The sequence below is a fragment of the Mobula birostris genome, chromosome 3 (genome assembly GCF_030028105.1).
Source record: "Mobula birostris isolate sMobBir1 chromosome 3, sMobBir1.hap1, whole genome shotgun sequence".
NCBI classification, from domain to species: domain Eukaryota; kingdom Metazoa; phylum Chordata; class Chondrichthyes; order Myliobatiformes; family Myliobatidae; genus Mobula; species Mobula birostris.
The window spans coordinates 110,963,469-110,984,601 of record NC_092372.1 but is presented as its reverse complement, the minus strand read 5'-3'; the positions used below and the strand labels follow the sequence as shown (position 1 = coordinate 110,984,601).

The following is a 21,133-nucleotide window of genomic DNA, read 5'->3' as shown; positions in this document are numbered from 1 at the left end:
TGGAACAAAGCACAGAAATGAAATTCGACTTTCAACCATCCCAAAACATGGACAAAACTAATCTAGATTAACAATTCTCAATTCCTTTAACATCTCAGTCTTTCACTGTCACTCCCAACACTGCTTTCACAATCACAACCAAGAAGCATACTTTTAAATATCCTTTGTGACAGTCAACATAGAAATTAATTTCTGCTCTAATTTCATCTCCTCTCAGGATGGATGTTTTTAAATGGACTTCTGACCATTACGCTTGATAGTTAAATTCCCTTCACTGTTATTCATCTTTTCCATAAACGTGAGAATCACAGTCTTCCCTACAGCCAGATTACAGAAAGCCTACTGACTTCTCTTGCAGCTGACATTTTCATTGCTCTAGACATTTTAAATTAGAGGAAAAGTACTCCCAGTTCATCAAATCCTTTTGCAATTATTGTACCTGAAAAGCAATGGACATTCTACAACCATTTGGATAGACAGGGACTTATTAGGGAGAGTCAACATGGCTTTGTGCGTGGTAGGTCATGTTTGACCAATCTACTGGAGTTTTTCGAGGAGGTTACCAGGAAAGTGGATGAAGGGAAGGCAGTGGATATTGTCTACATGGACTTCAGTAAGGCCTTTGACAAGGTCCCACATGGGAGGTTAGTTAGGAAAATTCAGTCGCTAGGTATACATGGAGAGGTGGTAAATTGGATTAGACATTGGCTCAATGGAAGAAGCCAAAGAGTGGTAGTAGAGAATTGCTTCTCCGAATGGAGGCCTGTGACTAGTGGTGTGCCACAGGGATCAGTGCTGGGTCCATTGTTATTTGTCATCTATATCAATGATCTGGATGATAATGTGGTAAATTGGATCAGCAAGTTTGCTGATGATACAAAAATTGGAGGTGTAGTAGACAGTGACGTAGAACATACAGGGTTAATGGTAAGGCACTGAGGAGTGCAGTGGAACAGAGGGATCTGGGAATACAGATACAAAATTCCCTAAAAGTGTTGTCACAGGTAGATAAGGTCGTAAAGAGAGCTTTTGGTACACTGGCCTTTATTAATCAAAGTATTGAGCTGGAATGTTATGATGAGGTTGTATAAGGCATTGGTGAGGCTGAATCTGGAGTATTGTGTTCAGTTTTGGTCACCAAATTACAGGAAGGATATAAATAAGGTTGAAAGAGTGCAGAGAAGGTTTACAAGGGAGTTGCCGGGACTTGAGAAACTCAGTTACAGAGAAAGATTGAATAGGTTGGGACTTTATTCCCTGGAGCGTAGAAGAATGAGGGGAGATTTGATAGAGGTATATAAAATTATGATGGGTATAGATAGAGTGGATGCAAGCAGGCTTTTTCCACTGAGGCAGGGGGAGAAAAAAACCAGAGGACATGGGTTAAGGGTGAGGGGGGAAAAGTTTAAAGGGAACATTAGAGGGGGCTTCTTTCCACAGAGAGTGGTGGGAGTATGGAATGAGCTGCCAGGTGAGGTGGTAAATGCAGGTTCTTCTTTAACATTTAAGAATAAATTGGACAGATACATGGATGGGAGGTGTATGGAGGGATATGGTCCGTGTGCAGGTCAGTGGGACTAGGCAGAAAATGGTTCGGCACAGCCAAAAAGGGCCAAAAGGCCTGTTTCTGTGCTGTAGTTTCCATGGTTTCTATTGTAATATAAGAGAACCTGGTTGTCAATGTGCACAAACAGGTCTCAAAGAGGTAAATAATCTGTTTTTCATAAAATGATTTAAAGGAGGAACCTTGTTCAAGAACCCATGAGTTTGCCAAGGCAGAGTTGCTTTAAAAATGGTGCCAGCTACTCCAAGGATGGATGATGACTGAAACTCCAATTTTTCAGCACACACTATGGATGATAATGTGAACTCTGATGCATCAGCATGCTATGAATGATAATAGGAACTCTGATGTTTCAGCACACACTATGGATGATAATGTGAACTCTGATGCATCAGCACGCTATGAATGATAATAGGAACTCTGATGTTTCAGCACACACTAAGCATGATAATGTGAACTCTGATGCATCAGCATGCTGTGGATGACGATGGAAACTCTGATGTTTCAGCACACGCTATGGATGATAATGGGAACTCTGATGTTTCAGCACATGCTATGGATGATAATGGGTGGGAACTCTGATGTTTTAGGAGACACTATGGATGATAATGGGAACGCTGATATTTCAGCACATGCCTGGGATGATAATTTTTCAGCACACATGATAATCATAGATTAGATTTTTTATATATGCGGAAATCTTCAGAAGTACAAATGTTCCAAATTATGCCATACGTGGTGGGAAATGAATGACCTGTAAGTTCACATCACGTGAAAGAATTTACTTTGTTACTTTGTTTCTCACAGCTCTAGTGGCAATAGTAATGCCAAAAATAGGGAAGGTTTAAACATCACCCAATCAGTCAATAAGTAAAATTACTTAATGTTGTGACACACTTCAAAGTTAAAGGATCAGAGAAGGGATTCTTTTTAAAAGAAGTGAGACATCGATATTATTGCAATCTGTTGGCACTATACGGATGGACAAACAGTACTGAGTATTTTGGTCTCATGGTGTGAAGGCATATGAAAAGTGGCAGATGGAGCTCAATTCAGAAAAGTGTTAAGTGATAAATATTGTAACATTAAACTAGGATGTAGAACTAGGTTATTGGCAGGATTCTCAGCAGAGTGGAGGAACAGAGGGATCTTGGGGTCCGTGCCTATCAATCCCCCAAAATTTGCCACACATCTTGATAGCTTGGTTAAGAAGGCATATGGTGTGTTGGCCTTTGTTAGTCCGAGGATTGATTTCAAGAGACTCAAGTTAGCTCTATAAGACTCTGGTTAGAACACATGAACTACTGTGTTCAGTTCTGGTTGCCTCATTATAGAAGGATGTGGAGGCTTTAGGGATGTTACAGAGGAGATTTCCCAGAATGTTGCCTGGATCAGAGAGTGTTTCATGAGGAAAGGTTAAGCAAGCTAGAGCTTTCCTCCCTGGAATGAAGAAGGATGAGAGGTTACTTGATAGAGGTGTATAAGATGATAAGAGGCAGAGAGAGAGTGGATAGTCAGTGCCTTTTACCCAAGGTGATAATGGCTAATAGCAGAGGACATCCTTCAGAGGAAAGTTTAGGGGAGATGTTAGAAGTAAGTTTTTCTGCACAGAGAATGGGAGGTACTGAGGGTAGTTGCAGAGTCTGATACATTAGGGACATTCAAGTGACTTTTAGAAAGGCATGTGGGTAAAGGAAAACTGTAGGGCTGTGCAGGAGGGAAGGATTAGATTGATTTTGTCACAGGCTACAAGGTTGGCACAACATTGTAGGCTGAAGAACCTGCACTGTACTGTATTGTACTGTTGTAATATTCAAAATTAATCTTTCATAGAGTCATAAAACACGAAAGGACAGGAACAGGCCTTTCAGCCCATCTAGTTTGTGCAGAACTATTATTTTGCTTAGTGCCATCGACCTGCATATGGACCATAACCCTCCCATCCATGTACCTATCCAAATTTCTCTTAAGTATTGAAATCAAATACATGACTAAAACAATTCAGAAATGTACTTGCATAACTAGAATATTTCTCATGTTATTGTAGCATGAAGCACAAACTATTTTTCTGTGATGCCAATATAGAAAGGCAACTTACTTGATCGGTATAGAGGGGGATCCTGAGCGGTGGAAATGAACGTTTTGCCACTTGCCATCCCGGCGATGCCAGACTCTGGTTTCCTCGGTTTGCATGGTTTTCGGCAAGCTGCTGCCGTCAATGTACTGAGTGAGCCGGATGTACGCTATGCAGGCTGCATCATCACCAATCAAGTGGACGTGGGGGTTCAATATGATGGTGTGAATTGGCTTCTGATTCTTAGACAGAGCTACAGAAAATGAAATGCAAAATTAATTCATGAAAACCATACTAACACTTAATTCTTTACAAAACAAAAATAGCGTTCATGTCTTGTACCATTTTCAAAGTAGAATCTATGGAAGTCCATTCCTTCAACCAAGTTACCAAGTGCTTCAGGCTCAAATGCAGTTAGGCCCGGATCACAAATCTTCCTAAAAATACAATAATTTTCCAAATGTTAAAGTTGTTAAACTATATAAAGAAGATTCCACTCATCTTCCATTTGATATATTTGGGAGAGCGCTCAACTGAAAGGCCAAAAAGTCAAATACATAATGCACACTGAAATATCAACATATAATAAAATATCAAATTGTAAACAATTGTTTTTTTCAAGGTGAAAAGGCATAAACCTATCACCATAGTGCAAAACAAACCAAATTAATCAGTAACTTTTCTAAGGTTGCTTTATCACAGATGGACTTTTCAAAACTTGAAGGTGGTATTTTCATTTAACACTACTTTTCCTTTGATATGTTTGAGTTTTCCAGTGCCATCCTCGAACACTGCTGTGGCATTATTCAGTACCTTTCTTAATTCGCTTCAGTTGACTTTAGTGCAGGTATATTTGAGAGCAGGGTGGAAGTTGGAGGCAAAGTGGATGAAGTTGACGAGAAGCAGCACCAATGCAATGTGGGGAAAGTGCAGGATGGTCACCAGTGTAGGCTTGGAACAAAGATTGTTCCACATAGCTGACAAACAGGCAGGCATAGCTAGGACCCATGCGAGTGCCCATGGCTACAGCTTTTGTTTGAAGTAAGTCGGAGGAGCCAAAGGAAAAATTTCTCTGCATCTCTGTTTTAAATAGATGCCCCTCTATACTGAGGGCCTTCTTTTCCTAGACTCCCTCACCATGGGAAACATCTTTCCACATCTACTCTGTCCAGGCCTTACAATATTCGAAAGATTTCAATGAGATCCCTCCTCATCCTTCTAAATTCGAGCGAGTACAGACCCAGAGCTATTAAACATTTCTTGTATAATAACCCTTTCATTCCTGGAATCATCCCTGTGAACCTCCTCTGAACCCTCTCCAATACCAGCACATCATTTTTTAGATGAGGAGCCCAAAACTGTTCACAATACTCAAGGTGAGGATCACCAGAGCCTTATAAAGCCTCAGCATCACATCCCTGCTCTTGTATTCTACACCTCCTGAAAAGAATGCTGGCGTGGCATTTGCCTTCCTCATCACTGACCATACCTGCAAGTTCACCTTCAGATTGTTGTGCACAAGGCCTTCCAAGTCCCTTTGCATCTCAGAGTTTTGGATTTTCTCCCTGTTTAGAAAATAGTCTGCATATTTATTTCTTTATCATTTGCAAACTTGGCAACAAAGCCATCTTTTCCGTCATCTAAGTCATTTATATATAGCATAAAAAGAATAGGTCCTAACATCGACCCCTGTGGAACATCACTAATCACTGGCAGCCAAACAGAAAGGGATGCTTTTATTCCCACTCACTGCCTCCTCCCAATCAGCCAATGCTCTAATCATGTTAGTAACTTTCCTGAAGTACCATGGGCTCTTAACTTGTTAAGCAGCCTCATGTGTGGCACCTTGTCAAAGGCCTTCTGAATTTCAAATATACAACATCCACTGCATCCCTTTGTCTATCCTACTTGTAATCTCCTCAAAGAATTCCAACAGGTTCATCAGGCAAGATTTTCCCTTAAGGAAACCTTATTTATGGTCTTATTATGGGTTATATGTAAAAGTACGTGAATGGAATACGTTATTATGTCACGACGTCAAATGTACTAGTCTCTTCAGAAACCAAAATGAAAATAAGAAAGTTCTCCCAGCTCCATGTATTTCTTGCAATTAGTTTTATGTTTTGGAGTTACAAAACATAACAGACATCAACATCTCAGAGAACTGTGCCCACCATATTGATGCAATCACAATGAAGGCATGTCAGTGGCAAGACTTTATTTGGAGTCTGAGGAGATTTAGTATACTACCAAAGACTCTAACAAATTTCTAAAGATGAACCATGAAGAACATTCTGACTCATTGTATGAACACCTGGTATGGAGGTGCCACTGCACAGGACCGTAGGAACGTCAGACAGTTGTAGACTCAACCAGCTCCATCACGGGCACGAGTCCTTCCATCATCAAAAAATCTTACAAAGCCGGTGGCTCAAGAAGGCTGCATTCATCATTAAGGACCCCGACCATCCGAAACATAAGACCATAAGATATAGGAGCAGAATTAGTCCATTTGGCCCATTGAGTCTGCTCTTCCATTTTATCATGGCTGATCCATTTTCCTCTCAGTCCCAATCTCCTGCCTTCTCCCTGTATCCCTTCATGCCCTGACCAATTAAGAATCTATCAACCTCTGCCTTAAATGTACATAAAGACTTGGCCTCCACAGCTGCCTGTGGCAAAGAATTCCAGATTCACCACTCCATAGTGAAAGAAATTCCTCCTCATCTCCGTTCTAAAAAGACACCCTTCTAGTCTGTGGCTGTGTCCTCTGGTCTTAGACTCTCCCACCACAGGAAACATCCTCTCCACATCCACTCTAGTAAGATTTTTCACCATTCGATAGGTTTTATTTCTTCTGAATTCCAGTGAACACAGGCTCAAAGCCATCATACATTCTTCATATGACAAGCAATCCAATACTGGAATCATTTCCATGTTCCTCCTTTAAACCCTCTCCAGTTTCAGCACATCCTTTCTATGGGGCCCAGAACTGCTCACAATACTCAAAGTGAGGCCTCACTAGTGCTTTATAAAGTTTCAACATTACGTCCTTGTTTTTACATTCTAGTACTTTTGAAATGAATGCTAACATTGCATTTGCCTTCCTCATGACAGACTCAACCTGGAAATTAACCCTTAGGGAATCTTGCACAAGGACTCCCAAGTTCCTTTGCGTCTCAGTGTTTTTGTACTTTCTCTCCACTTAGAAGATAGCCAACCCTTTCATTTCTTCTACCAAAGAGCATGACCATACACTTTCCGACACTGTATTCCATCTGCCATTTCTTTGCTCATTCTCCTAATCTAGTCTTTTTGTATTCTCTCTGCTTTCTCAAAACTACCTGCCCCTCCACTCATCTTCATATCCTCTGCAAACTTTATAACAAAGCCATAAATTCCATCATCCAAATCCCTGACACATAATATAATAAGAATTGGCCCAACCCAGGCCCCTGTGGAACATCACTAGTCACCAGAAGCCAGTCAGAAAAGGCTCCCTTTATTCCCAATCTTTGCCTCCTGCCAATTAGCCACTGTTTTATCCATGCTAGAATCTTTCCTATAATAGCATGGACTCCAAGCACACAACATCAAGTGATTTTTCTTTGTCTATCCTGCTAGTTATTACTTTAAAAATTCTAACAGATTTGGCCTTGAGGAAATCATGTTTAATATGGCCTATCTTATCAAGTGCCTCCAAGTACCCGAAGACCTCATCCTTAATAATCGACTCCTACATCTTCCCAGCCACTGAGGTCAGACTAACTGGCCTATGGTTTCCCTTCTTCTGTCCCTCTCTCTTCTTGAAGAGTGGGGTGACATTGTGCAATTTTTCAGTCTGATCCAGCGGACCATTAAGAACCTAGTGATTCTTGAAAGATCATTACTAATGCCCCCCACAATCTCTTCAGCCACCTCTTTCAGAACTCTGGGGTGTACACTCTGGTCTAGGTCGACTTATTTACCTTCAGACCTTTCAGTTTCCCAAGAAACTTTGTCTAGCTATGGCAACTTCACATACTTCATGCCTCCTGACACCTGGACTTCCACTGTGTCTTCCACAGTGAAGACCGATGCAAAATACTTCTTCAGTTTGTCTGCCATTTCATTGTCCTCTGTTACTACCTCTTCAGCATCATTTTTCATTGGTCCAATTTCCACTCTTGCCTCTCTTTTACACTTTATGTATCTGAAGAAACTTTTGGTATACTCTTTAATAATACTGGCTAGCTTGCTTTTGTATTCCATCTTTACCTTCTTAATGACTTTTTCCAGTTGCCTTTTGTTGGGTTTTAAAAACTTCCAAATCCTCTAACTTCCCACTAAGTTTTGCTGTATTATAAGCCCTCTCTTTCGTTTTTATGTTGACTTTGACTTCCTTGTTATCCATGGTAGTGTCATCGTTCCTTTAGAATACTCCTTCTTTGGGATGTATATATCCTGTGCCTTCCAAATTGCTTCCCGAAATCCCAGACATTGCTGCTCTGTTGTCATCCTTACCAACATTCTTTTCCAATCAATTCTGGTCAACTTATCTCGCATGCATCTGTAATTCCCTTTAATCCGCCGTAATATTGATATATCAGACTTCAGCTTCTCCTTCTGAAATTTCAGTGTGAATTCAATCATATTATGATCACTTTCTCCTATGGGTTCTTTTACCTTAAGGTCTCAATTCAGGTTTCTTGCATAACATCTGATCTAGAATAGCTGATCCTCTGGTGGGCTCAACCATGAGCTGCTCTAAAAATCAATCTCGTTGGCATTCTAGAAATCCTCCTCTTGTAATTCAGAATCAACACGACCTTCCCAATCTATCTGCATTTGAAATCCCCCATGACGATTGTAACATTGCCCTTTTGGCATCATTTTCATTTCCCATTGTAATTTGTAGGCCACATATTTATAACACACACAAAATGCTGGAGGAACTCAACAAGCCAGGCAGCATCTATGGAAAAAAAAAATCAGTTGACATTTTGGGTTGAAACCCTTCAACAGGACTGGAGAAGAAAAGCTGAAGAGTAGATTTGAAATGTGCGGGTGAGGGGGAGAGAGAAGCACCAGGTGATAGGTGAAACCTGGAGGGAGAAGGATGAAGCAAAGAGCTGGCTTGATTAGTGAAAGAGACAGAAGGCCATGGAAGAATGAACAGGGGAAAGGAGCACCAGAGGGAGGCGATGGGTGGGCAGGAAATAAGGTGAGGGAGGGAAAAGGGGATGGGACATAGTGAAGGGGGTGGGGGTGGTGGGGAGCATTACCGGAAGTTTGAGAAATCGATGTTCATGCCATCAGGTTGGAGGCTACCCAAATGGAATACAAGGAGTTGTTCCTCCAATCTAAGTGTGGCCTCATCACAACAGTGGAGGAGGACATAGATGCATATATTGGAATGGGAATGGGAAGTGGACCCCTCATAATTTTGTATACGTTTAGCAAATCAAATCTCCCCTCAATCTTCAATATTCTAAAGAATACAGTCCTAACCTATTCAATCTTTCTTTATAACTCAGACTCAGCAACATCCTTGTAAATTTTCTCTGTGCTCTTTCTACCTTAGTTACATCTTTCCTGTCAGAAGGTGACCAAATCTGCATACAATAATCCAATGTCAAAGCTCTAGACATGCCCTTTTCAACAATTATACCAGTGCCTAAAAAGAATAATGTGGGTTGCCTTAATGACTATCACCCAGTAGCACTCACATCAACAGTTGATGGGATACACAAATACTTATCTTGGCAACCATAAGGATTTAGTGTCATGAATAACTTACTTTAGCATTAGGTAGAATCATATTTAGGCATTCTCTTATAGAGCAAAGAACTGTGCAGCAAAGGAACAAGCCTTTCAACTCACAATGGCGTACTGAACTAATTAAGATAATGACATTTAATCCCTTCAGTGTTGAGGTGAATGAAGTTATCCCCTCTGGTTCAAGAGCCTGATGGTTAAGGGGTAATAATGTTCCTAAACCTGGTAGTGTGGGTCCTCATGCTCCTGGACTTCTTTCCTATCACATCACTACTTGTAGATGGAGTGCAGAGTGGACAATATCTACTACATTTTGTTGGCTTTTCCAGTCAAGTACATTGCCAGACTGTGATGCAGCCAGTCAACATAACCTCTACAGCACGTCTGCAGAAGTCTGTAAAAGTTTTAGGTTGTTATGCTGAACCTTCACAAACTTCTAAGAAAGCAGCTACCGTGTTTTCTTTGTAACGTTAACACCTGAGACATGCTGGACCCAGGACATATTCCTCTGAAGTGATAACGCTGAGGAATGTAAAGCTGCTGGCCCTGTCCCCCAATGAGAATGGCTCATGGACCTCTGGTTTCCTCCTCCTGTGCTTGATAATCAGCTCCTTGATCTTGCTGACATGGAGTAAATAAAAGTGTTGTGGCTCAACTCAGTCAGATTTTCAGTCTCCCTAATATATGCTCATTATTCACCACCTGTGATTCAGCCTATGACAGTGGTGTCAGCAGCAAAGTTAAATATGGCATTGGAGATATGCTTAGCCTCACAGTCATAAGTAAGAGTAGAGCAGGGGGCTAAGCACAGATAGAGATTGTGGAGGAGGTGTTGTTGCAAATCCAAACTGACTGGGGTTTGCAAGTGAGAAAATCGAGGATCCAGTTGCACAAGAAAGTATTGGGGCCTAGGTCTTGGAGCTTACTGATTAGTTTTGATGGGATCATAGTACTGAACGCAGAAATAAGGTCAATGAAGTGCATTCTGATGTATGCAGCTTCACTGTCCAGATATTTCAGGGTTGAGGGAAGAGCTGATGAAATGCCATCTGTTGTTGACCTGTTTTGATGGGTAAACAAACTGAAGTGGATCCAAGTAGCTCCAAGCACATCATTGCAGTGGGTGTAAGTGCTACTGGATGATATTCATTGACAGCAGATTACCACGTTCTTCTTGGTATAATTGAAGCCTTCTTCAAGCAGGTGGGTATCTCAGCTTGCCAAAAAGCTGTCAGTGAGCACTCCAGCCCGTTGATCAGTACAGGTCGTCAGTACCCGACCAGGTACCCTGTTGGAGCTGACGCTTCTTGTGGGTTCAACCTCCTGGAGGATGTTCACATGTTGGCCTAAGAGACTAAAATCACAGGGTCATTGGGAAATCGCAGAATCAGCACAACTCTGGCTTGTCTGGTGCTGCAATGCCCTATATTCTACAATCATATCTAGAGATGTCAAACACAACACATTAAAAGGCTCTCATCAAAGTCTGATTTCGTGCGCGAGGACTTAAGTAGCAGCAATGAGGGACCAACAAAAGTCAGATGAACTTAAGTATTTTGCATCACTGTGGAAGACACCAGCAATATGCCAGAAATTCGAAAGTGCCAATGGGCAGAAATGAGTTTAGTTGCTGTCACTGGGGAGACGGTGATTGGGAAGCTAAAAGGTCTGAAAGTAGACACTGAAGAAGTCAAAGTCACCAGGACCAAATAGACTACACACAAGGGTTCCTCAAAGTTTTGAAGAGATAGCTGAAGAAACTGTGGAGGTATTAGTAGTCATCTTTCAAGAATCACTAGATACTGGAATGGTTTCAGAGGAATGGAAAATTGCAAACGTCACTCCACGCTTTAAGAAGGGTGGGAGGCAAAATACAAGGATTTAGTTAGCCAGACTCCAGTGAGTGTTAAGGTGTTGGAAGCCATTACTAAGAATGAGGTTTAGGGGTAGTTTGAGGCATATGATAAACTAGGCCACAGTCAGCACGGTTTCCTTGAGGAGAAACCATGCCTGACTAGACTGTTGGAATTCTTTGAGGAAATGACAAACAGACAAAGGAAAGTCAGTTGATGTTGTGTACTTGGATTATCAGAAGGCCTTTGACAAGGTACCACAGCACATGAGGTGCTTAACAAGTAAAGTATTACAGGAAAGATACCAGCATAGATGGAGGTTTCACTGACTGGCAGAAAAGAAAGAGCAGGAATAAAGAGGGCCTTTTCCTTTTGTTTGCTGGTGACTGGTAGTGTTCCACGGGGATGGGTGTTAGACCACTTCTTTTCATATTATATGTCAATGATTTGGATGACAAAATTGATGGATTTTATGGCCAAGTTTGCATACGAAAGGAGATAGTTAGCATTGCAGATCATCCCAGGAATGAAAAGGTTAATGCATGAGGAGCGTTTGATGGTTCCGAGCCTGGACTCGCCGGAGATTAGAAGAATGAGGAAGGATCTCATTGAAACCTATTGAATATTGAAGAGCCTAGATAGACTGTGGATAGTGAAGGAATCTAGGACCAGAGGGCAAAGCCTCAGAATGCAAGGATATCTCTTTAGAACAGAGGTGAGGAGGAATTTCTTTAGCCAGAGGGTGGTGAAGCTGTGGAACTCATTACCACAGACGGTTGTGGAGGCCAAGTCATTAAGTATATTTAAAGCAGAGGTTGATAGGTTCTTGATTAGGAAGGGCATTAAAGTTTATGGAGAGAAGGCAGGGGAACGGATAATCTAATGAAAATATTGAGAGCAGCGCGCCGCGCGTGCGTAGCCCTCCAGTGAAAAATGATATCGTATCCGTTAAATAGGGGCCGTGGACAATTCTGATTTGATGGAGACGGACGTGAAAGCACAGAGGAACATCTGGAGAAATTTCTGAAACGCTTGTTCGCTGCTGTCGTTACTGCGCGGTTGGGAATCTTCTGGAGGGAAGGCCTCAAAATCCTCGGCCTTGCCTGCTGTTGGCAACCGAGATTGAGGCCGAATCGTTCAGACAGAGATGGTGCTCAGTACTCAGTGTCGGAGAGCTGATTCGGAGGCTCGAAGTTTTCGGGTGACTCAGAGACGGATTGTGGTCGGGCATGGCAGGGAGAGTTTTTCTTCCTTCTCTCCGTCTGTGTGAGATGTGGGACATTTGAGAGACTGAACTTTTTACTGTGCTCATGGACTTCTTCATCAAGTTATGGTATTGTTGCACCGTTGTAACTATATGTTATAATTATGTGGTTTTGTCAGTTTTTTCAGTCTTGGTCTGTCCTGTGTTTTGTGATATCACACCGGAGGAAATATTGTATCATTTCTTAATGCATTCACTACTAAATGACAATAAAAGAGGACTGTGTGTCTTCATAATCATATCATATCATATTGAATAGTGTTTCAAAATCAGCTAAAAATGAATACAGGTGTCCCCCGCTTTTCCAACGTTCGCTTTACGAAACTTCACTGTTACGAAAGACCTACATTAGTACCCTGTTTTCGCTTTCAGAAGGTGTTTTCACTGTTACAAAAAAAAATTCAGCATGCGATAAAAAATCAGCTCGCAATAAAAGGCAGCGCGCCCCGAGCAGCCACTCTCCCCCGGATTCGGAACGGCATTGCTTTAACACAAGCCTGTGAGCAGCCGTTTGCAAGATGAGTTCTATGGTATCAGAAAAGCCTAAAAGAGCTCGTAAGGGTGTTACACTTACGGTAAAACTAGACATAGTGAATGAAGTAAGGACAAAGTGAGTTTGGCTTGTGGAATCTGACGAACATGATGTTGAAGAGGTTTTGGCATCCCATCACCAAGAACTGACAGATAAAGAGCTGATGCAATTGGAAGAAAAAAGGATAACAATTGAAACCGAATGAGTAATGATAAAGTACGACTTTAATTTTGAAAGGGTACGTCGGTTTAGGAGATATTTGCAGGATGGTTTGAGTCCTTATTAAAGAACTGTGTGATAGAAAAATGCGCGAGGCTCAGCAGTCAAGCAAGCCTTCCACATCAGCCACAGCAGACAATGAACCTCGACCTTCGACATCGAGGCGAGCAGTCGTAGGAGAAGATGAGCTGCCTGCTCTAATGGAAACAGATGACAAGATGACACCCCAGTGTCCCACCACCTCAACCCCCAGGCCACAGACAGATACTGATTCGCGGAGAATGCAAAGGTAGTCGGGAGGCACACAGCACATCTTTAAGAAAAAAGCCGAAATAAACATGCTAATTAATTAGGTGCCACCGACACGTAATTGTCGGCCCAGATCAGAGACAACGCAATCAGAAATCGGCACTGATCTGGGCCGACAATTACGGGCGGCACCTAATTAATTAGCACGCTTGTTTTGGCTTTTTTCTTAAAGATGTGCTGTGTACCTCCCGGCTACTGCTGGACCCTTGCATGCTTCGCAGATCGGTATCGGTTGGTGGCCCAGAGGGTGGGGGTCACTGCACCAGCCAGCCTGCGACGACTCAGTCTAACACACCATCATCAGTCTGCTCGGCGCTGTCCCGATTCCGGTAAGTGATACTACACTGTACATACATTATTTCTACTTTACATAGGCTGTGTATTTTTACGTGTTATTAGGTATGATTTGGCAGCTTCATAGCTTAAAGGTTACTGGAGAGAGTGTTCTTGCCAACAGTGCTTGCTTGAGATTTTCTGCCGACGGCACTTGTGTGAGATTTTTGTTACGGAGAACAGTTCAGTAATGATTGTGGAAAAGTATTTCTACTTTATATTGGCTGTGTATTTATCATATCATTCCTGTTTTACTATTTTACTATATTTTACATATTTTACTATATGTTACTGTTATTTTAGGTTTTATGTGTTATTTGGCATGATTTGGTAGGTTATTTTTGGGTCTGCGAACGCTCACAAAATTTTCCCATATAAATAAATGGTAATTGCTTCTTTGCTTTACGACATTTCAGCTTACAAACCCTTTCATAGGAACGCTCTAACTTCTGATGGCGGGGGAAACCTGTAATTCAACTCTGTAAAACCAAAGAGAGCAAAATTAATACTTACGTGTAGGCTTCAAAATCTCCATTGTTAATGGCTTCAATCAGCTGCTCAGTAACTTTGATAATTTCTTGCTTGCGAGCTATGAATAAACATGACAAATGATTATAAAAAATACTCAAAGGCATTAAGAAGAGCACTGTTTTCCAGTCATGTAATCAGTTCATAGACTTCCTTCTGCCATCTGAACCCTTCTCCCGCTTGTGGACAATTTATCATTAGCAAGATTCTTTTATAAAATTGGCTTTCAATAAATCTGAACAGTGTAATAGTAATTGGTTTCATAATATACCATACTTAGGGAAACATTTTATTCATACGTAACCAAATGGAAGGAATAGAACCAGAAAACTGTGCAGTATCTTTCTTATCATTGTTTATAAAATGTAATTAAATATACTATGATTAAGTATTAAAAGAACTTGTATACCAAAAATATCTTGCAAAAAAAAAGCCTCTTTAGCTACACCGTCATCATCATATGTGCCATGTTGTATGATGTAGGCGATCATAGTCAATGTCCATTCTTGTTCTTGGCAAATTTTTCTGCAGAAATGGTTTGCCATTGCATTCTTCTGGGCAGTGTCTTTTTTAGATGGGGGTCCCCAGCCATTATCATTATCATAGCTTAAAGGTCAGTGGTCACATCACCAGCACTTGTGATATGCACCAACTATTCATAGTGCCATCCACCACCCTGTCACATGAAGCCATTGGAGGAGGTACACCATCATCACCCTTTTAAATTATACTCTTTTGCTAGCCATAACTCACCTACTGCTTAACACACACAAAATGCTGGAAGAACTCAGCAGGCCAGGCAGCATCTATGGAAAAAGTACAATCGATATTCTGGGCTGAAAAGAGGAAGGGGGGAGCAGCACCAAAGGCAGGCGATGGGCGGGCAAGTAGCTAACATGAGAGTGGGACCAGGGGATGGGAATTGGTGAAGGTGTGGTGGGGGAAGGCATTACTACAAGTTTGAGAAATCAATGTTCATGCCATCAGGTTGGAGGTTACCCAAACAAGGAGGAGGTGTTGTTCCTCCAACCTAAGTGTGGCCTTATCCTGACATTGGAGGAGGCCATGAACAGACCTATCAGAATGGGAATGGGAAGTGGAAATGAAATGGCTGGGCACTGGGAAATCCCATTTGTTCTGGCGGATGGAGCGCAGATGCTCAGGCAGGTGTGGCACTTGTTCCACTTGCAAGGGTAAGTGCTAGGAGGGAGATCAGTGGGGGAGAGACAAATGGACAAGGGAGTCGCGTAGGGAGCGATCCCTGTGAAAAGCAGAGAGTGGGGGGAGGAGGGAAAGATGTGTTTGGTGGTAGGATCCAGTTAGAGGTGGTGGATGTTTCAGAGAATTATGTGCTGGACGCAGAGGCTAGTGGGGTTGAAGGTGAGGACAAGAGGAACCCTATCCCTGTCTGCCCTCCCCCACCACCACTCCACAATCCTGTCTCTCTCAGGTCCCACTACCAGCTCTTGGGACCTTGGACACTCCATCTTCCTCTTAGCCCACCATCCCTGAACACTCGAAACTTCCACTACCAACCCCCTTTCCCCCTCTGATCCCAGCTCTCATCCATGCTGGGTTTTCACCATTCCCTCCGACCTTAGTGGGTAAGAGCAGACGTGTGTGAAATGGAAGAGATGAGGTTGAGGGCAGTGTTGATGGTGGAGGAAGGGAAGCCTCTTACTTTGAAAAAGGAGGACATCTCCTTCGTTCTAGAATGAAAAGCCTCATCCTGAGAGCAGATGCAGTGGAGATCGAGGAATTGAGAGAAGGGGATGGCGTTTTTACGAGTAGCAGGGTGGGACAAGATATTTTCCAGGTAGCTGTGAGAGTCTCTTGGTTTATAATAGACAGAGGATAAACTGTCTCTGGAGATACAGACAATGAGATTGAGAAAGGGAAGGGAAATGTCGGAAATGGACCAGGTGAATATGAGATGGTGGATGAAATCGACAAGTTCAGCACAGTCGCAGGTACAGCACCAACGCAGTCATTGATGTAGCATAGGAAAAGTTTGGGATGGTCACCAGTGTAGGCTTGGAACATAGACTGATCCATGTAGCCGACAAACAGGCAGGCATAGCTGGGACCCACGCAAGTGCCCGTGACTACTCCTTTTGTTTGAAGGAAGTGGGAAGAACCAAAGGAGAAATTATTTAGAGCAAGGACAAATTCTGCTAGAGCTAGGCGGAGGAGAGTGGGAGGGAAACTGGTAGGGTCTGGTGTCCTGAAAGAAACAGAGAGCTTTAAGGTCTTCCTGTTGAGGACTGGAGGTGTTTTGGGACTGGCCATCCATAGTAAAAATGAAGTGATGGGGGCCAGGGTACCTGAAATCATTGAAAAGATCCAGACTGTGTGAGGTGTCACAGATGTAGATAGCAAGGGATTGAACTAGGGGGATAAAACAGAATCGAGGTATCCAGATATGAATTCAGTGGGGCAGGAACAAGCTGAAACAATGGGTATACCTGGACAAGCAGGTTTGTCGATTTTGGGAAGGAGGTAGAAACGAGAGGTGCGGGGAGCAGGAACTATGAGGTTGGTGGTGGTGGATGGGAGATCCCCAGAGTCAGTAAGATTGGTCACAAACAAGAGAAAATCTGCAGATGCTGGAAATCTGAATGACACACACGAAATGCTGGAGGAACTAAGTAGGCCATGCAGCACCAATGGCCTAGTGTTTCTTAGTGGGGTCCTGTTCCAGGGGTAAGTAAGAGGAGGTTTCTGAGAGTTGGTGCTGGGCCTCAACAGGGGAGAGGTCAGTACACAGACCACTACAGCACCTCCCTTATCTGTGGGTTTGATGGTGAGGTTAGGATTGGTGCAGAGGGAGTGGAGAGCCAAGCGTTTGGAAGAGGTGAGGTTGGAAGAGGAGAGAGGAGTGTTGAAGTCTGGATGGTTAATGTCTTGTCAGCAGTTGGCAATGAAAAGGCCCAAAGCAGGCAGATGACCAGAGTGGGGTGTCCAGGAAGAGGAGGAGGGTTGAAGACAGGAGAAGGGGTCATCGGTGCGGGGTGGGGAGTCCTTGCCAAAGAAATAGGCTCAGAAACAGGGGTGGCAGAAGAAGAGCTCAGTGTCGTGGTGGGCACAGAACTCACTGAGGTGTGGGCACAGGGGGACGAAAGTGAGGCTCTTACTGAGGACAGAACGTTCTGTCTCAGAGAGGGAAAGGTTGGGGGGAGGGGGGGATGGTTGACAAAGCTGAGGCTCTTACTGAGGACAGAACGTTCTACCTCTTGAGAGGGAAAGTTTGGAGGGAATGGTTGACAAATGTGAGGACCTTACTGAGGTCGGAGGAAATGGTGAAAACCTGGCATGGATGAGAGCTGGGATCGGAGGACGGAAGGGGGTTGGTAAGTTTCGAGTATTCAGGGATGGTAGGGTGAGTGGAAGATGGAGTGTCCGAGGACCCAGGAGCTGATGGTGGTACCTGACAGAGACAGGATTGTGGAGTGGTGGTGGGGGGAGGGGAGACAGGGGTTCCAGCACAAGCCCGTGAAGACTCGGCCTGGAGGTCAAGGCCGGAGTCGGAGTTGGAGGTTGGATCAGCAGCGGGGATTGCAGTCTGGAGGCGCCCAGGCCTGCCGGCGTTCGAGTCAGCAGACTCTGTGGTCTGTAGACAGGCGATCTTCAGATCCTTGCAAGTCGTGAGAAAGTCAAAGAACTGGCGACTAATAGTGTTGATCCAGCGGAGGATAAAGAAACGTACAGGTCCAATACAGGCGGGAGAATCCCAGAGTGGTGGAAGTGACTGGCATAGGGACACCAGGTACCTCCTCATGGTGGAAAGTGTAGCGCGTAGAACGCGGTGGGAGGAGCAGTCAATTGAATGCGAGTACCTGGGGCTCTCGGAGGGTCCAAAGCGAGCAGCTTGAAAACGAATCTGGAAACCGTGTGTTATAAGCTGGTTGCAAAGATACGTTACCAGAAAGGGTACATGGCTATGGTAGAGGGTCTGAGTAAGCACATGGTCAGAGTCGGACAGCAGCAGGGATCACGGCGGGGGGGTGGGGGGCAGTGAGAGAGAGCTTCACTGAACTCCCAAAGGGAAGATTTAAACTTCTTCACGGTAGGCATCCCTGGAAGAGACTTCGCAGTGTGGTAATCAAATTACAAACAAGAGAAAATCTGCAGATGCTGGAAATCCGAGCAACACACACAAAATGCTGGAAGAGCTCAGCAGGCCAGGCAGCATCTATTGAAAAAAGTACAGTCGATGTTTTGGGCCGAGACCCTTTGGCAGGACTGGAGAAAAAAAAGCTAAGGAGTAGATTTGAAAGGTGGGGTGGGGGAGGGGAAAGAGATACATCTACTCTGTATACTTTTTTTTCCAAAATGCACTGTTCAGAAGAATGCAACTATGTGCAATATTGGAATGAAAGAAACTAGACACTAATGCAGTAAATGAGTACAACTGCTAATTTCTTTCAATTAACCTTGCTAAATAATTTCCTACCTGTGAATGCGTTCATCATTTCCATAACTTTATCAGTAGTGCAGCAGAATTCTTTTCTCTCAAGTGGATTCAGTAACAAAATGTCAATCATTCACATTAGCTCAAACTTCAGCAAAGCAACATGTTGCTTTTGTTCAAACTGCATTAACATCAGGAATACTGTACACGTAGCAGTCATGTAGTAGCAAAAAAAGTGTTCTCCCACTTTTATCAGCTACACATTTAGAAAAGATATCCTGCATTCGGCCACTAAACCAACTAAAGGAACAAATGAGAGCCCACAGCCACACCTGCTCAATGCAAATCATCATCATTTGTTAGTGAAATGACCTGAAATGATGGCTGAAATACATGGAAATGTATTTTACATATATAAACTGACTGTTCAAATGATTCTGACGCAACTGGATTTCTAACTAGAGTACCCTATTATTTGCAATGCAGTTGCTGACTTGGTTACAGAAATTGTGAAATGACTTCTCTGTCCAGAAGTCAATTCAAAGATCAGTAAGCCAAGCTCTTCCAAGAGATTGATGCATGTGTTCTGAACCAATTGAGGTCCAATTTACATAGATTTCCCAGAATTTATGCTGGGAAATTAGTCCACTGATCTTTGAGTAAATTAAACTGCCCCTGTCCACCAGTGCATTGGTTTAATGGAAAACACTGCCCTGGAATAAGACATACAAAATTATTTCTTTTTTGATTTGAATGGGGTGATTAAGCTTAGGATTATTAATTAGTACTAGCAGGATGTCAAGTAAAATGTCAATATTTTAATTGTATTGAAAACAGATGTTTACATGAAATATCCACATGTGTAAAGAAACAGTGATCAAACAACATTTGTTATGATATTATAGAGGTTATTCATGCTAGTCCTGAATTCACTGGACCCTTCCCACCTAGAACCTGAATTATAGTGATTCAAACACTTATTTTAACTAAGATTTCTTTATGGTCCTAAAGTTCATTATGCTAAATGTCCACATTTTTTAAAATGTCCTAACAAAAATGAAAGCAAAGTTCTGTAAACTTTTGACTGGTGCAAAGTTTTGGCTGAATGAAACTTCAAGAAAGAAACCCTTTGTCTTGGTGCACCCATGCTGATGGAGATTGTGGAGGAGATGTTGTTGCCAGACTGAACTGATTGGGGTCTGCAAATGAGGAAATTGAGGATCCAATTCCACAGGGAGGTATTAATTAGTTTTGAGTAAATTATAGTATTAATGTCATGGTATCTGCTGGCAAACACTGAACCCAGGTGCAGAGGAACAACAAATTCCCATGTTAAGACAGAAATGTGAGTTTATTAATCGGAATCCAACTAGCTTTGGTGGCTTAACTGCGAGAGCAATCTTTCTCAAAACACATGGACCCTGCGATGAGTGCTAATCAAGAGCCCACATTAAATTATCACAGAACCCGTGTTGGTCACAACTAACTTGACAAGATTAAACAGAAAGCACAAGGGTTTAACAACTATAATTAAGATGACAATTAACAAATACAGGTGCAAGGCCTGCGGGGCTCAGGACAATTCAATGCAGAGCTGTAGTCAATGAAGAGCATCCCGAACGTCACTGTTTAGATGTTCCAGGGCTGAGTGGACAGCCAATGAAATGGCATCTGCTGTTGATCTTTTGAAGGCACAGGAGCATCAGGAATCCCACCACCAGGTTCAGGAAATCTTGTTACCACTCCACCATCAGGCTCTTGAACCACAGGGGATAACTTCACTCAACTTCAAAAGTTCAAAGCAAATTTTATCAAAGTACATATATGTCACCACATACAACCCTGAGATTAATTTTTTTCTCTGGACATACAGCAAATCTATAGAATAGTAATTATTACAGGATCAAAGAAAGATCAACCAGAGGAGAAGAAAACAAACCGCAAATGCAAATATAAATAAATGGCAATAAGTAACGAGAACATGAAATAACAAGATAAAATGTCCTAAAAGTGAGATCATTGGCTGTGGGAACATCTCAAGTGAGTGTAGTCACCTACTTTTGTCTTCGCTTGCCCCATCATTGAAACGTTTCCTCAATCAATGGACTCACTTTCAAGGACTCTTCATCTGATGTTCTCGATATTTATTGCTTATTTATTTATTATTATTTCTTCTCTTTGTATTTGCACATTGACCCCCATCACCCAAGTCATGCTCTCTTCACATTGCTGCCATCAGGAAGAAGGTACAGGAGCCTCAGGACTCACATCACCAGAATCAGGAACAGC

At 42.7% G+C, this 21,133-nt stretch overlaps 1 protein-coding gene across 14 annotated transcripts in view; it reads right to left on the bottom strand.

Moving 5' to 3' along the window:
• Positions 1 to 21,133, bottom strand: part of LOC140195219 (calcium/calmodulin-dependent protein kinase type II delta chain) — a 580,639-nt gene that overhangs the window by 1,717 nt on the left and 557,789 nt on the right. For 12 of the 14 annotated variants that reach the window (XM_072253184.1, XM_072253187.1, XM_072253189.1 and 9 more), the window contains 3 exons: positions 14,419 to 14,494; positions 3,981 to 4,075; positions 3,663 to 3,891 (listed from right to left, as the gene is read on the bottom strand). In XM_072253184.1, coding sequence (XP_072109285.1) covers positions 3,663 to 3,891; positions 3,981 to 4,075; positions 14,419 to 14,494 — 400 coding nt within the window. Of the gene's footprint in view, positions 1 to 3,658; positions 3,892 to 3,980; positions 4,076 to 14,418; positions 14,495 to 21,133 lie in introns of those variants that run through there. The other 2 variants (XM_072253186.1, XM_072253196.1) reach the window with 1 other exon arrangement.